The sequence below is a fragment of the Mesoplodon bidens genome (assembly GCF_964165515.1).
Source record: "Mesoplodon bidens genome assembly, chromosome: 4".
Classification (NCBI taxonomy): Eukaryota; Metazoa; Chordata; class Mammalia; order Artiodactyla; family Ziphiidae; genus Mesoplodon; species Mesoplodon bidens.
In genome coordinates this window covers 1,029,266-1,043,083 of record NC_138160.1, presented here as the reverse complement: position 1 = coordinate 1,043,083, position 13,818 = coordinate 1,029,266, and the positions used below count along the sequence as shown (strand labels likewise).

General features: G+C 50.3%; 1 protein-coding gene across 4 annotated transcripts in view; it reads left to right on the top strand.

Moving 5' to 3' along the window:
- Positions 1–13,818, top strand: part of LOC308616669 (putative palmitoyltransferase ZDHHC11B) — a 35,599-nt gene that overhangs the window by 8,067 nt on the left and 13,714 nt on the right. For 3 of the 4 annotated variants that reach the window (XR_014015741.1, XM_081232981.1, XM_081232980.1), the window contains 8 exons: positions 223–398; positions 788–889; positions 1,959–2,083; positions 2,734–2,889; positions 5,117–5,229; positions 6,114–6,148; positions 9,088–9,178; positions 12,803–12,837. Coding sequence is in view for 3 of the 4 variants with exons in the window: in XM_081232981.1 (XP_081089107.1) it covers positions 223–398; positions 788–889; positions 1,959–2,083; positions 2,734–2,889; positions 5,117–5,229; positions 6,114–6,148; positions 9,088–9,178; positions 12,803–12,837 (833 nt within the window). In the remaining variant the exon portion in view is untranslated. The remainder of the gene's footprint in view (positions 1–222; positions 399–787; positions 890–1,958; positions 2,084–2,733; positions 2,890–5,116; positions 5,230–6,113; positions 6,149–9,087; positions 9,179–12,802; positions 12,838–13,818) is intronic. The other variant, XM_081232982.1, reaches the window with a different exon arrangement.

The window sequence follows — 13,818 nt, the reverse complement described above, 5'->3', positions numbered from 1 at the left end:
TCTGCTTGGGTCGCAGGGCCACGGCCTCCAGCGGGCCCTGCTCTGTCCCTCAGGGACAAAGGACTCGGGCGGGTTCTGCTGGGCGCGCAGGAGCCAGAGGGGCCGCTCCCATTCCCGGCCAGGCACAGGCTCCCGTGGCTGCCTGGGGCCTGGCCACCTGGCCACCCGGAGTGGGCCCCTCGCGCGTGCCGCCCAGGCCGAGCTGTCCTTGACACCCCCCAGGTGACCGGCGGGATTTGGCTCTTCTACACCTTGGCCCACCTGGTGGTGGTTTCCATCGACCCGGCCGAAGCCAGTGTCCGCCTCAAGAACTACTCACGGCCTGTGCCGACCTTCGACCGGTCCAAACACGCACATGTCATCGAGAGGCAGTATTGTCACCTGTGCAAGGTCACTGTGTGAGTACCCAGCCGTGCGAGGGGAGCCCCGCGCCGTCCCGCGGGGGTGGGCTGGGCTCGGGAGCACCTGGTCCCCAGCAGCCGACGGGCGCCGCCCCTTTTGCAGAGAAGCAGGGGCCCCGACACACAGCCCCCCGCCAGGCCGGGGCAGGAGCGCTGTGGCCTTGGGTCTCACAGAAGCCTCTGCCGCCGACCGGATCCCAGCCCGGGGCTGCTCAGGGCCCCAGGGGTGTCAGTAGGGGCCGGGAGGGATCTGACTCAGCCTCCGGGCCTCAGGCCCTGGTACCTTGTAACGGCCGCGCCTGCCCGGGCAGGCGCCCACCGCGTGACGTTGGCCCTGCAGGCAGACAGGGGCTCTGACAGGCTGCCCCTCCCAACCTTCCTTCCAGGAATGTGAAATCCAAGCATTGTATCGCCTGCAACAAGTGTGTCTCAGGCTTCGACCATCACTGCAAATGGCTTAACAACTGCGTGGGGAGCAGGAATTACTGGTGAGGGGTCTCCCCGCCTGGGACGTGGGGCCTGGGGCGGCACTCACCCCTCACGCGGCTCGCTCCCCCTCCTCCGGGACGAGCCTCCTTAAGGGGCCTCCTAACCGGCCGAGCACCTCAAGGTCCACCTGCCGTGGGGACGGGTGAGGGGTGTGGCCCTGCCATGAAGAGCACCGAGGGGGCCAGGAGGTCCCGACGGCGGCTCCAAGCACAGAGCTGGCTGAAAGGGCTCTCCTGGTGGGCGCCTCCCCATGTCCACTGGGCAGGGTCGGCAGGACGGCGGGGTGGGTGGGCCTGGCACGCAACAGGGTTGGCCTGTGCGGGGTTATCTGGGGCATTGGGGGAGGACCTCAGGGCAGGTGTACGGCGACTTCAGGTGAACCACAGACACTGTTTAACACTGAAAATGTTAAAGGTATTACAGCAGAAAGACTAAAGGAAGGTGTTTTAGTGGAACCGTATTCCAGGAATTGCCACCCAGGGTTTATTTGTTCAGACGGGGAGACCATTCTCCGTGTCTTTTGTGCGCAGAGCGCAGCAGTGATTTGGGTCTAAAACCGAAGCACGCAGCCCTGACGGGTGTGCTTTTCGAAGGCAGTGTGGCCCCGCTCCTTGGCGCTGGCATCAGCACCCCGGCCGGCCGTGCCCTTGGTGGTGGCTGGGAGGGAGCCGGGTCTGAACCAGCAGGAGAAGGGGACCCAGGAGGGGCCGGCTTGGACCAGTCGTGCCCCGTGTCTGAGCCTCCGTCTCCCTCTTGTGAGCTGGGGTGCTTAGTGTTAGGGTTAGGGCCCTCCTGTAGGACCGAGTGAGATCTCAGGTGCGAGTCGTGGAGCAACAGAAACTGCAGGGGAGGCCCCGGGGCCGTGGGTCTGTGCGGTCACCCCGAGAGCAGGAGAGAGAAGCCCAAAGGTCGGGAGCCAGAGGGGGACGGGCTGCGGGACGGCGGCCGGGGCACACCCTCAGCAGGGGCGACCCCGGGTCGCGCACACTGCCCTGGGCCCCGGCGCGCGTGCCACTGGCTCCCAGGGCCCGGGCTGTGCAGCCGCCCGAGCAGGCTCTCGTCCCACAGGTACTTCTTCGCCTCAGTGGCCTCAGCGTCGGCCGGACTGCTGTGTGTGGTCGCCATGCTGCTGTACGTCTTCACCCAGTACTTCATCAACCCCGCCAGGCTGCGCACCGACCCACACTACGGGAGTATGTGCTGCCCCAGGCCCGGGCCCGGGCCTCCTCTCCCGCCACCTTCCTTCTGGGGGGCCACGTAGGGCAGCCCGGGGTCGAGCACCTGTCCAGGCTGAGTTGTGGGGTGAAGACGCTTGAGCTGGAATTCGGTCTTCACTGGCCAGCACATGACCCTTCTCTGTTTTTCTTCACTTAATTGTTGGAAGCCGCGTGGCTGTAGTGTCAGGTCCCCTTGGGTCACAGAGGACTGTATCCTGGAAATGCCCCAGGTGGTGGCTCTGACCTTCCAGCTCTAGTTAGAATGGGGAGGGCCCAGCGGGGCAGCGCAGTGGACGCCGGGGTCAGGCTCTGTGACCTGGGCACCTAGTTACCCTCTCCCAGCCTTACCTTCCAGATCCAGAAAGTAGATCGTGATATACCCACTGCAGTCAGGAGGGGCTGCAAGGGTACTTAGGCCAGGCAGAGCACACCTGGGCGAGGAGGAAGGGCTCACCTGGGCAGGGAGGCGCTCACCTGGGCAGGGAGGGGCTCACCTGGGCAGGGAGTCACTCCCTCGGGCTGGTGTTCCCTCCCCCACTGCCAAGCTCTGTCCCCAGGTACTCACCTGACGAGAGGTGCGACCTTGTCAGCAGGAGCTGGATGCATCTCTCTCCCCCCCGGCACAGGTGTCTCCGACCAGAACACGTGGCTACTGCTCCTTCCGCTTTTCCCTGTGAGGACGGGCACCCCGGTCTTCCTGGGCATCGTGGTGCTGGTGCTGCTGCTTGAGCTCATCAGCCTCCTGCTGGTTGGTCAGCTGCTCTTGTTCCACCTCTACTTGAGTACGTGCCCCCTGGGCTGCCCCGTGTTGGCCAGCCTTCGCCCCTATGTTCACATGGGTCCCCGGGCAGGCAGCCTCCGCCAGAAACAAGCTCAGAGCACAAAGGACAAGTCACAGGAAGAGAAGAAACACCCCACGAGGGGCAGAAGGTCTGAGTTCTGTTCCAAGACCTGCGGGAAACATAAAGGAGGTTCAGGAAGTGGTCAGGACGGTGTTCAGAGACGGAAAAAGGAAGAGAATCCATGAGGCAGGAACAGGACACTGTGGAAAAGAGCAGGGAGGTTTAGAAGAGCAACAACCAGAAACCCTAACAATGAAGAGCACTGAACTCAGCGATGGCGTCTCCACTAACCAAACTCGCTTGAGGGAGAACCGGTGGTTTTCTCGTGTCCGCACGGCAGCTGCCCGGGGCAGGCTCCGTCTGCCTTTAAAATGAGGGGAGGAGGCCTGTCCCGCACCCTGTGAAGCCTTTGTTTGGAAGTCACAACTGTCACCAACCTCTGCGGCCCCAAAGGGAAGGCAAGGCGCCTGTGGTGGCCGTGCCGGGTGCTCCGGCGCCCACCATGCCCTGCTGAGCCAGAGACGAGGGCAGAACCCGCCCTGGAAGCCCCGGACGGCTCCCCCAGCTCCTGCGTGCACGGCGGGGCCAGCAGGGCCCTGGGCTCGGGGCCGGGGTGCGTGTCGGGGGCCGCTGCGTCTGTCCAGGCGGAGCATGCCCAAGCGCTGCTCTCTGCACTTCTGCAGCTGATGGGGACGCAGTGAGTCCGCAGGAGTGAGGAGGGGCCTGGAGAAGTCAAGCCCACAGGACTCGGTGGCCGGCTGGACATGTAAGGACAGGAGTGTCCAGGGGCTAGTGGTGCCACCGTCACCGAGCATGAGGACACACAGGAGGCCTGTACAGGGGGAGACGTGCAGGACTCAGGACCGAGTGGGTTTATTTTAGGGTCTTTGAACCTCCAAGAATGGATTTCCAGGAAAACGTTGGGATTTAGCTATTGTTAGTTACAGTAAAAGTACCCTGGAACGTATCTACTTAACATCCTCGCGACCCCTCAGTCTCTGCGGGGTCAGACTCAGCACAGTGGCGAGTTGGAATTCAGTCCAGGCTCAGCGCAGTGGCGAGTGCTCAGCGTGCAATCGGAGTGAAACCCTCGGGCCGGAGGCTCAAGGGAGAGCCGGGCACCGCAAGTGGGAGAGAAAGCGCCATGGAAGATGCTGAGGAAGAAGAGGGTCCTCCAGCGGCCCGAGCTGGCGGGTGGGCCCTGCAAGGCGGGTGGACACAGGTGGCCCTTCCTCAGTGAGGCCGGGCTCCGGCCACAGCTCCCAGGCCGCGCGGTGTGTGAGGCTCTGCATCCGTGTCCCCTCCTCTGCTTGATCACTGCAGTCCGATCGCCACACCTCACGTGAAGTGCACTCAGAAGAGGATGAGCTCCGGAGGCACGCAGGGGTGTCTCAGTCTGGATTTGGTGGTGTTTGTGCAAACCCACACAGAAGAATGAATATTTTCATGAGAATACAAACAGGGTCAAGTTTACATCCTCAAAGTGTGACACAGGTTCTGAGGGAATGTGTGCAGTTAATCAAGAAAGATAAGGCAAACGAAGCAAAAGCCCTTGTAGGAACCCTCAGGGAAGCGGATGGGGAAGGGGTTCTGAGCCTCGGGCCCCCGCGGGGTTGCAGCCGAGAGGGTCTTGTGAGGCCTTGTGAGGACTTGTGAGGGCAGGCGGCCCTCCGTCTGCTCCTCAAGCGGCAAATAGGCTTCTGTGGGTGGCCCTTTTCGCTTTTCAGAAATGATGGTCAACCCTCTGTTCTCACGTTTGTTAGTTTTCAGGGAAAGTTTGGCCCCTCCGCGAAGGCACATGAGTGAAACGGGCACAGAGCATGCTTTCGTTAATAGTGCTTTTCTATTGGCAAACATGTTTGAGAGTTTCTTCTAACAACCTGGGGTCCTTCCGCCACGTGTGAGAGCTGGTATCTCACCTTAATTAAAACGGAGCTGGGCTCAGCACTCCCCCGTCCACCTTGGCTTTATGGGCCTGTGAGGGACGCAGGGCCATGGCTCCCCTGCCCGGGACGGGGCTGGTGGGCCGCTGCTGGCCGCGGCCCAAGGCCAGCCGGGCTTGGGGTGGCCTGGGAACCAGCCGCCACCGCCCCGGACCACAGAGGGCGGGGCCGCTGCGCAGCTCATGGAGGGTGACTCTGCCCCTTGCCTCCGTCCTCCTTTCTAGGGGCCAAGAAGCTGAGCACATATGATTACCTAAAGCAGGACGAAGAAGAACAGAGCTCGAAGCCCCCGGCAGTGCAGAGAGGTGTGACCCCACAAGGAAACGAGTTGTCGCAGGTACTGGACGTCTCTCTGCTTCACCATCCAGGTTCATGCAGGGCCGGGGCAAGACCCAAGGTCACCTTGCAGCTAGGACCACTTAGCCACAGTCCTTCGCTTCTGTGTTGGTGTGTGTGTGTGTGTGGCTGTATGTGCATGTGCGTGAGTTTGGCATGTAGTGTGCATGTGTGTGTTGTGTCATTTCCGAACTCACTCTCCCCAAGGTTAAGCCAGCAGGGCCGACTCCGTTCAGGCCGCCCATTTCTGCAGCTGCTCATCAAAATTAACACCCACTCTTCAAAGGCCACCATTAAGAAAATGAAAATAAAAGCCACAGACACAAATGATGATTTGCAGATCATAGACTTGTACCCAGAAAATGTGTAGAAATTTCAAAACTCAATTATAAGAAAATCGACCCAGCTTTGTAAATGGGCAAAAGATTTGAACACACTGCACCAAAGGGGATCTATGGGTGGCAGATAAGCACATGAAAAGATGGTCAACATAATTCATCGTTAAGGAAACACAAATTAAAACCACAGTGAGACATCACACATGCCCATTAGAGTGGCCATAATCAAAGAGACCAGCCCCGAGTGTCGGTGAGGCTGTAGATGGCGGTGGGGATGCGGAACTACATCACCTTGCAAGGAGGTTCGGCATTTTCTTAAAAAGTGAAATATATACGTCTCAGTGACCCAGTCACCCCACTCCCTGTCTCTTGCCAAAGAGAAGTGGAAACGCGCACACATGTGTAAGGGTGCGGGGGAGGGTGCCCCCCTCCCCTCCTGTGAGGTCCCTTCCCAGGACCCAGGGGACTCTTAGGTACCACTGCTGCAAATCAACTGAAAGTGTCAACAACGTGCTTTCATTTTATGACTTTCCTTTATCTCCCACAGCAGCTAGATAACGACCTGAGATCATCTGTGCAGGGGTAAGTCGTCATCTGCCTAGAGCAGCTATATCCTCCTCTTAACTGGCTTGCTTTAAAAAGTCTTTCTTATGGGCTTCCCTGGTGGCGCAGTGGTTGAGAGTTCACCTGCCGATGCAGGGGACATGGGTTCGTGCCCCGGTCCGGGGGGATCCCACATGCCACGGAGCGGCTGGGCCCATGAGCCATGGCCGCTGAGCCTGTGCGTCCGGAGCCTGTGCTCCGCAACGGGAGAGGCCACAACAGTGAGAGGCCTGCATACTGCAAAAAAAAAAAAAGTCTTTCTTAGCCCAAGGAACATCCTCCATATTCTTTCCTAATATTTTCGTAATTTTTACTTGCTTTCTTTACATTTGGTTTTTAAACCATCTTCTATTTATTTTTGTATTTACTGAGGTTATTTTATTACAGCATAACTGTTGGTTGCCACCTCATTAATTAAATGGTCCACTTTTCCTCATCCAATCGAAGGCCGTTTTCCTGATACCCCGAGCGTCCGCAGACGCTGGGCTTGTCTGCTTCTGGACACCAGTCTGTCCCTCTGCTGAGGCTACTAAGGACGCTGTGCTCTTTTCACGATAGGACTTCATTTAGCTACCTTTTAACATCTAGTAGGTGAATGCCCCTCTTAAGATTTTTGCTTTTCATTACTTTTGACAATTCTTTCCTGTATTTATTTTTCCATATAAACTTGAAGATCATTTTGTGCAGTTCCAAGAAACCTGGAGTTTGAACTGGAGTTACGTTAGGTGTGCACTTTACGTGGGAGGCACAAAGCCTGCCTCCCCACCTTCACAGCTCAGCGTCTGTGTGGGGAGCAGACCAGGAAGCCAGTCTGCGGGTGGGGAGGTGGGGAATCGAGGGGCTGGAAGTGCCGGGCACACCGTAGTAAGGCTCCTTCTTCCTGGAAACCTGCAGGGGAAGCTCCAGCGTTCCTGGCAGGGAAGATTGGCCCAGGGGTCCTGGGGGGCTTCACGTCTCCCTTGCCACAGCTCACTTGGCAGAGAGACTCAGAAAAGGAGAAGTGCACCATTAGTCAATTCCCCAAAAGCTGAGAATTGCTGCAGATTTTTGCTTAGTTTAATAATCAGGGCATATAGTTTAGTGTGAAAGAACATTCCTTTTCAAATAGCCCACTATTTTTTTTTCTAAATTTATTAGAAACCTGATTGGCACTAGTATTGTGACAATCTAAGTCATTTTGAATTTCACTTTCAAGTGTCTATGGTCCTTTAAATAAAATCTAAGAATATTTTTTCTTTTATTGCTTTCTGGCAAGAAGGATTGAAGCGTACCTGGAATCAGCGTGGTGAGCTGAGCTCGAAAACCAAACCGAAACAAGACAAAAACCTAGGTTTTTTCAGATTGCCTAATCAATGCATATGCATTATAGAAAATTTGGAAACTGCACAACTTCCCAGTGTAAATACGAACATCCCTTCTTGCCCCCCTCCACCAAGTGCCACTGCTGGCATTTTGATTAGTATCTTTTAGGTCTTCCTTTTAAATATTTTTTGTGTGCATTGTATACATGATGGGTTTTTTTCTAAAATTATAATCATACTGTAGAACTCTTTAGAAGTCTTTTTTAAAAACTCCATATATTGTGAACATTGTTAACAGAAAAAATAATGAATTTTATGAATATAAATCATACCAACTTTGGAATGTACCGTATTCCTCATTTTTGGAATACTATTCTTTATTTTCAATCTAGTCTTTACTTTTGCATCCCTTTATTGAAAGGGTTGATTGTGGGAGAAGTGTGATGCAACGAAATACAAGTTTACAAGCCCTCCAGACCCAATGGGCAATAAAACACCAATGACCTTTTTTTGCTGCAGAAATGTTCCTGGGGTGACCTGGGAGTCAACCTAACAGTTGACGAGTAGACACAGCCCGATTTGGGGGAAAGTTTGCTGGAGTAGGTCCTAGAAACCTGGGAATATGTTTAAATCACAAGACACTGAAGTGTCTCACAGGCGTGTTTTGGTGGAAAACATTGTGGGACTTCGTAAAGTGTGTCTCTAGTAGCAGTTATCAGACCAGTTTACTGGGAGTGTTTCTTCTGTTCTGGACTGTTTGCCTGCCGTGGAGCAGTAAATAGAATAGATTATATTGATAGAAATTGACCAGCTAGGATGAAAATAAAGTGGGGAGAGGACCACACACAGGCAGACACTTCCTGTCTGATTTTAGAGGCGTGGCCTGTGCCAGTTCCCATTGCTACACAGCAAATCCCCACAGACTTAGTGGCAAAGACGACGTGTGAACTCTCGGTTCCCGCAGTCACACGCCTGTGGGCGCATCAGTCTCTGCTTGGCACTTCACACAGAGCCGCCAGGGCTCCTGGGGCAGTGTCCTCTGCAGAAGGTGGGTCTGGAATGTTGACAGAGCCGGTCCCGTCCTCACGCTCCATCTCTAAGTCGGTAGCGGGGGGCCGAGTCCTCCTCATGCTTCAAACCTCCCCAACTTCCCCCTTCCATGTTCCTCGGTTTGTGGAGGTCCGTGTGATGACACTGACCTACCTGGGCATCAAAGACAAGCCTCCCGTATTCCTTTCCTGGAGCCCCTGTGGGAAAGTGCCACAAAGTGGCAATGTTGTGGCCCCGAGGCACGTCACTGTGCACTTGTAAAGAGCCCCTGCACCGCTGCTGCTCACAAACTGGCAAGTGCAGTTGTCCTGGGGGGGCTCAGTGGGGCGAAGCCCGTCTTCCTGGCATCCCACTGGCAAGCAGCCATGGTCCTTTACATGCACAGCCCCTGCAGGCTGTTTTACATCGAGCGTTCACACGGCCTCCCAGGGCTGCTGCTCTAAGGAGGAAACGGCAGCATTGACGCTGGCGTGAGGCTTTGCAGACTTACCCGCCCCGCGTGCGCTCCTGCCCCAGCCAGCTCCCTCCTTGCTGACCTCACTGTTCCCTCCGCCTGCCCCATCCTAGCAGAAAGAAGCCCAAGGCTTTCCTGCCATCTTCCATGCACCCGAGTCTGTGCCCCACCACCGTAAAGCCAGAGGACACCTCGTCATCAAAGGTAAGCCCACGGCCACCAGCGTGAGACTCACCACGGGGGTCAGAGCCGAAGGTGGGTCTCAGGCCCTCCAAGAATGAGGGCAGAGCAGTATTTGGAGTTGCTTGTTTGATGAATTGAAGCATTTATGTGGTTCCCAGGGATGCCCCTTACGTGGGAACAAAGGTAGGTGGGGAACAGAAGAGAAAGTGAGGGGCAGAGGTACTCTTAACTGTGAGGCTTGTGTTGTGTGTGTGTGTGAGTGTGTGTGTGTGATGCATGTGGGTTCTGTGTGTGATGTGTGTTTGTGAAGTGTGTGTGATGTGTGTGATGTGTTTGTGATGTGTGTGTGTGAGTGTGATGCATGTGTGATGTGTGTGTGTGATGTGTGTGTGAGATGTGAGTGTGCTATATCATTTCCATAACTTCACAGAATCAAGCCTGCAGGGCTGACTCATTGTAGGCCCTCCCAGAGGTCAGATGCTCCAGGGGTTTCTGGTAGGCTACTTGTGAGCAGGCGTTGCTACTATGCCAATTTCTGAAGGTTGCTGGTGACTTTATTTTCTCTGTGGAGGAGCTTCATCTCACCACAAAGCCTGGAGGGCATCAGAGAAGGGGGATCCTTGTCATAATTTAGAAATAGCAAGAGGGTCAGCACCCACCTTTAGCAGCAGTGAAGTTGTCAGCAGTCTTTTTCCTTGCTTGCACTTGCGCTAGCAACTTCTACTAGAAGCTCGGAAGCAATTTCGTGGAAACTATCATCCTGCCCACCCACCCCAGACCCAACCACCAAAGGTGACCTTCACTGCAAGCCAGGAGCAGGCGTCCATGGGTTTTTCTTTGCTGTCGTTAAAGCCAGGGTGACCCTATGTTCCAGTTTGCCTGAGACAGTCCCATTTGACACCTGCTGCCAGTCCTGACCATTGTGGTCACCACTCTGATGGACACTTGTCATTGATCATTATGTTAAATCTCACTAAGACTCTCCTGGACACATTATTATATCCATTTGGTGGCCAACAGGAGAGAAGGAGGCCAAGCTCAACTCCTAAGAGCAGGCAGATCTTCTAAGACTCTGAGATTTGAAACCTTTCTCTCTCCTGCACTGGAGAACACATTATTATCTTTGGCATTTAAGAACATGAAATTCCAAATTACCAATGCACAGGTGACTTTCTAATGCAAAAATATAACATTATGGGTTTGGGTCTCTTAAACTTTTCTATACTTAATTGTAAGTGTTCTAAGGTTGAAATACTGCTTTATTACTTAAGAAAGGGATTTACCATTCTACTTAGTTGGTACAAATTACCAAAACCAATTCAAGAAGAAATGGAACATTCAAATGGTCATATAACAAGTAAAGACACTGAACTAGTAATTTTAAATTCTCCACAAAGAAAATCCTAGGCCCTAATGGCCTCATTGGTGAATTCTGTTATTTTAAGGGGAAAAAAACCCAAATCAATTATGCACAAACTTCCAGAAAATAGAGGAGGAAGAAATACTTCCCAACTCATTTCTGTGAGGCTAGTACATAATACTAAAGCCAGATAATGTCATCAAAAAAGAGTATCATTTAAAAAAAGAGTATCATAAGCCAATATCACTCATGAATACAGAGGCAAATATCATTAACAAAATATTAGCAAACCAAATGCAGTCACATATATACAGAACTATACACTGTGACTAAGTGAGCTTTATTCCAGAAATGCAAGGTTGGTTTAACATCTGAAAACGTATTAATGTAGTAAACATATTAATAAAATAAAATACAATAAACATACAAGCACATCGATCAATCAGAAAAAACATTTGCTAGTAACACATCTAGTTATGATAAAACAATTTCACAACCTAGGGGGGAAAACACCCTAAATCTGATAAAGAACACTGGTGAAACTTACAACTAATTCATACTTAATTCATACTGAAGGCTTTCCCCTTAAGATTGGGACCAAGACAAGAATGTCCATTCCAAACTTCTATTTGACATTTTACTAAAGTTCCAGCCAGTGCAGTAAAGCAAGAAATATAAGTTAAAGGCATATAGATTTGAAAATGAAACGGTGTTTATTTGCAGGAAACATGATCTAACAAATCTGCAGAAAAGCTAGTAGAAATAATAAGATAGCTTAGCAAGGTGGTAGGATATAAAATCAATGTTAAAAACTGAATTACATTTCCGTATACTAGCAGTGAAAATTCTGAAAATGGTATTAAGAAAACTATTCCATTCACAGTAGAATCAAAAAATAATAAAATAACGAAACAAGCCCAAAAATCTTTATATGTGAAGCTACAAACTATTGCTGAGAGAAATTAGACACAATCCAAATAAATGGAAAGATTTACAATATTTATGGATTGGAACACTCAATATTGTCACGATAGAAAATTTCCCCCAAATTGATCTACAAACTTACATGATCCCCACTGAATTCCCAGCAAGATTTTTTCTTTAAGGAAATAGCAAGCTGTATGTGGAAATTCGGAGGACTTAGAGTGGCCAAAATCATTCAGAAAAAGAAGAACCAAATTGGAGGATTTAGACAATCTGACTTCAAATTTCACTACAAAGCTACTGTATGGTTGCCAGCATAAGGATAGACATAGAGATCAATGAAACAGAATAGAAACTCCAGAAATAAATACCTTTACATTTATGGTAAATGGAATTTTAAACAAATGTGCCAAGGCAATTCAATGGGGAGAAATGTATTTTCAGTAAATGATACTGGAACAATTGGATACCCACAAGGAAAAAAAAAATGAACTTAATGTCCTACTTCACAGCATACAAAAAAATAACTCAAAATCAATCTTGGACCTCAATTTCAGGGCTAAACTACAACACTTTAGGAAGAAAACAGAATAAAATATTTGTGATCTTGAGTTAGGCAAAGTTTTCTTTAATATGACACCAAAGCACTATTAAAGAAAAATATGAAAAATTGGACTTCATCCAAATTTAAAATATTTGCCCTTCAAAAGTCACCACTACAAAAGATATAAGTCACAGACTGGAATAAATACTTCCAAACCATATACTTGTATCCAGAATATAAAGAATTTTCAAAACTCAATTATAAGAAAAGTGACCCAGTTTTTTAAATGGGCAAAAGACTTGAACAAACTGCCCCAAAAAGGATATATGGGTGGCAAATATGCACACGAAAAGATGCTCAACATCATTAGGCATTAGGGGAATGAAGATTAAAACTAAAATAAGACCCCACTACACATGAATCAGAATGGCTAAAATTAAAAAGGCTAACAATACCAAGTGTTGGTGAACCTGTAGAGGAGTTGGATGTCTTAATACATGGAAAGGAAAATGAGAATTTAAAGTGACACCACTTTGGAAAGTAGTTTGGCAGTTTCTTTAAAACTTAAATATATTCTTATCATTTGACCCAGCAATCCCATTCCTGACTAGGAGAAATGAAGCCACCTCTGTACATGTAACATGGGTTGGGAGGAAAGATGCTATCCCACCAGTGAGATCCTTTCCCAGGCCTCAGAAGCCCCTGAGACACCATTGCTTGAAATCAACTATAACAGACTTGAATTTTCTGAACAAATAACCTCAACATCGACAATTTCTTCCTTTACAATTTTATTGATTTTTATTTATTCTCACAGCAACCAGTTGCCAGCCTGAGTTCACCTGTACAGAGGTAGGTTAGATGCTTACTAGAGTTGTTGTATCTATCTGAAAAATAGCTATATTCTCTTCTTAACTCAAATTACTTTGAAAAATAATTCATCTGTGATGGAATATTTTTAAATAATGTGTAACACAATGGAAACTAAAATTGTTTCACCTAAGATTACTAACAATTATAGCCATTCATGTCTCTCATTTTTACTTATCTTACTTGCAAAAACTACAATAATTCTTCTCGCCCTTCTTTACAACTACTCTCTGAACTAATACACAAAAACAAGACAAGGCTCTTTACTTTCCGTGCCAGTGGGAGAACATGGGCTCCGCTGAGTCTGAATGTCCCTTTGACGGCCTCTACTAACGTTAGGGTTCAATTAAGCCCCCAACAGTCAGGCTGACTCATGTTGAGTCGCTGTTGAGTCAGTTAGATGCTAAGGTAAGTGACACTCTGCCCCAGGAGCACTGCACACACGCACATGACCTCTTCACCTTCAGAATCACAAAAGCAGACCATGGCCCATTATAAAGGTCATCATCCAGGGTAAGAACACATTTTAAGAGTGCACGCTGTCTCCGTGATGAAATTGTATGCAGTCATGAAAAGTCATCTTCTCACAGAAGGTGGAGAAACAGGGAATTTACTTGCAATGTTATGGTGGGTGTTTTCATTTACTAGGGCTGCCACAGCAAAGTACCACAAAACAAGCAGCTTAAACATTAGAAACAGGTCTCACTGTTCTGGAGGCTGGAAGTCTGAAATCAAGTGTTGGCAGGGTGGGTTGGGATCTGAGGGTGGGGGGATCTGTTCCAGGCCTGGCTCCTTGGCTTGTAGACGGTGATCTTCTCCCTGTGTCTCTTCACATCCTCTTCCCTCTATGCCTGTCTCTGTGCACAAATTTCCCCTTTTTACAAGGCCACCATGGGTATTGGATTTAGTACCCACCCTAATCCAAAATTTTTTATTTTATTTATTTATTTTTGGCTGCATTGG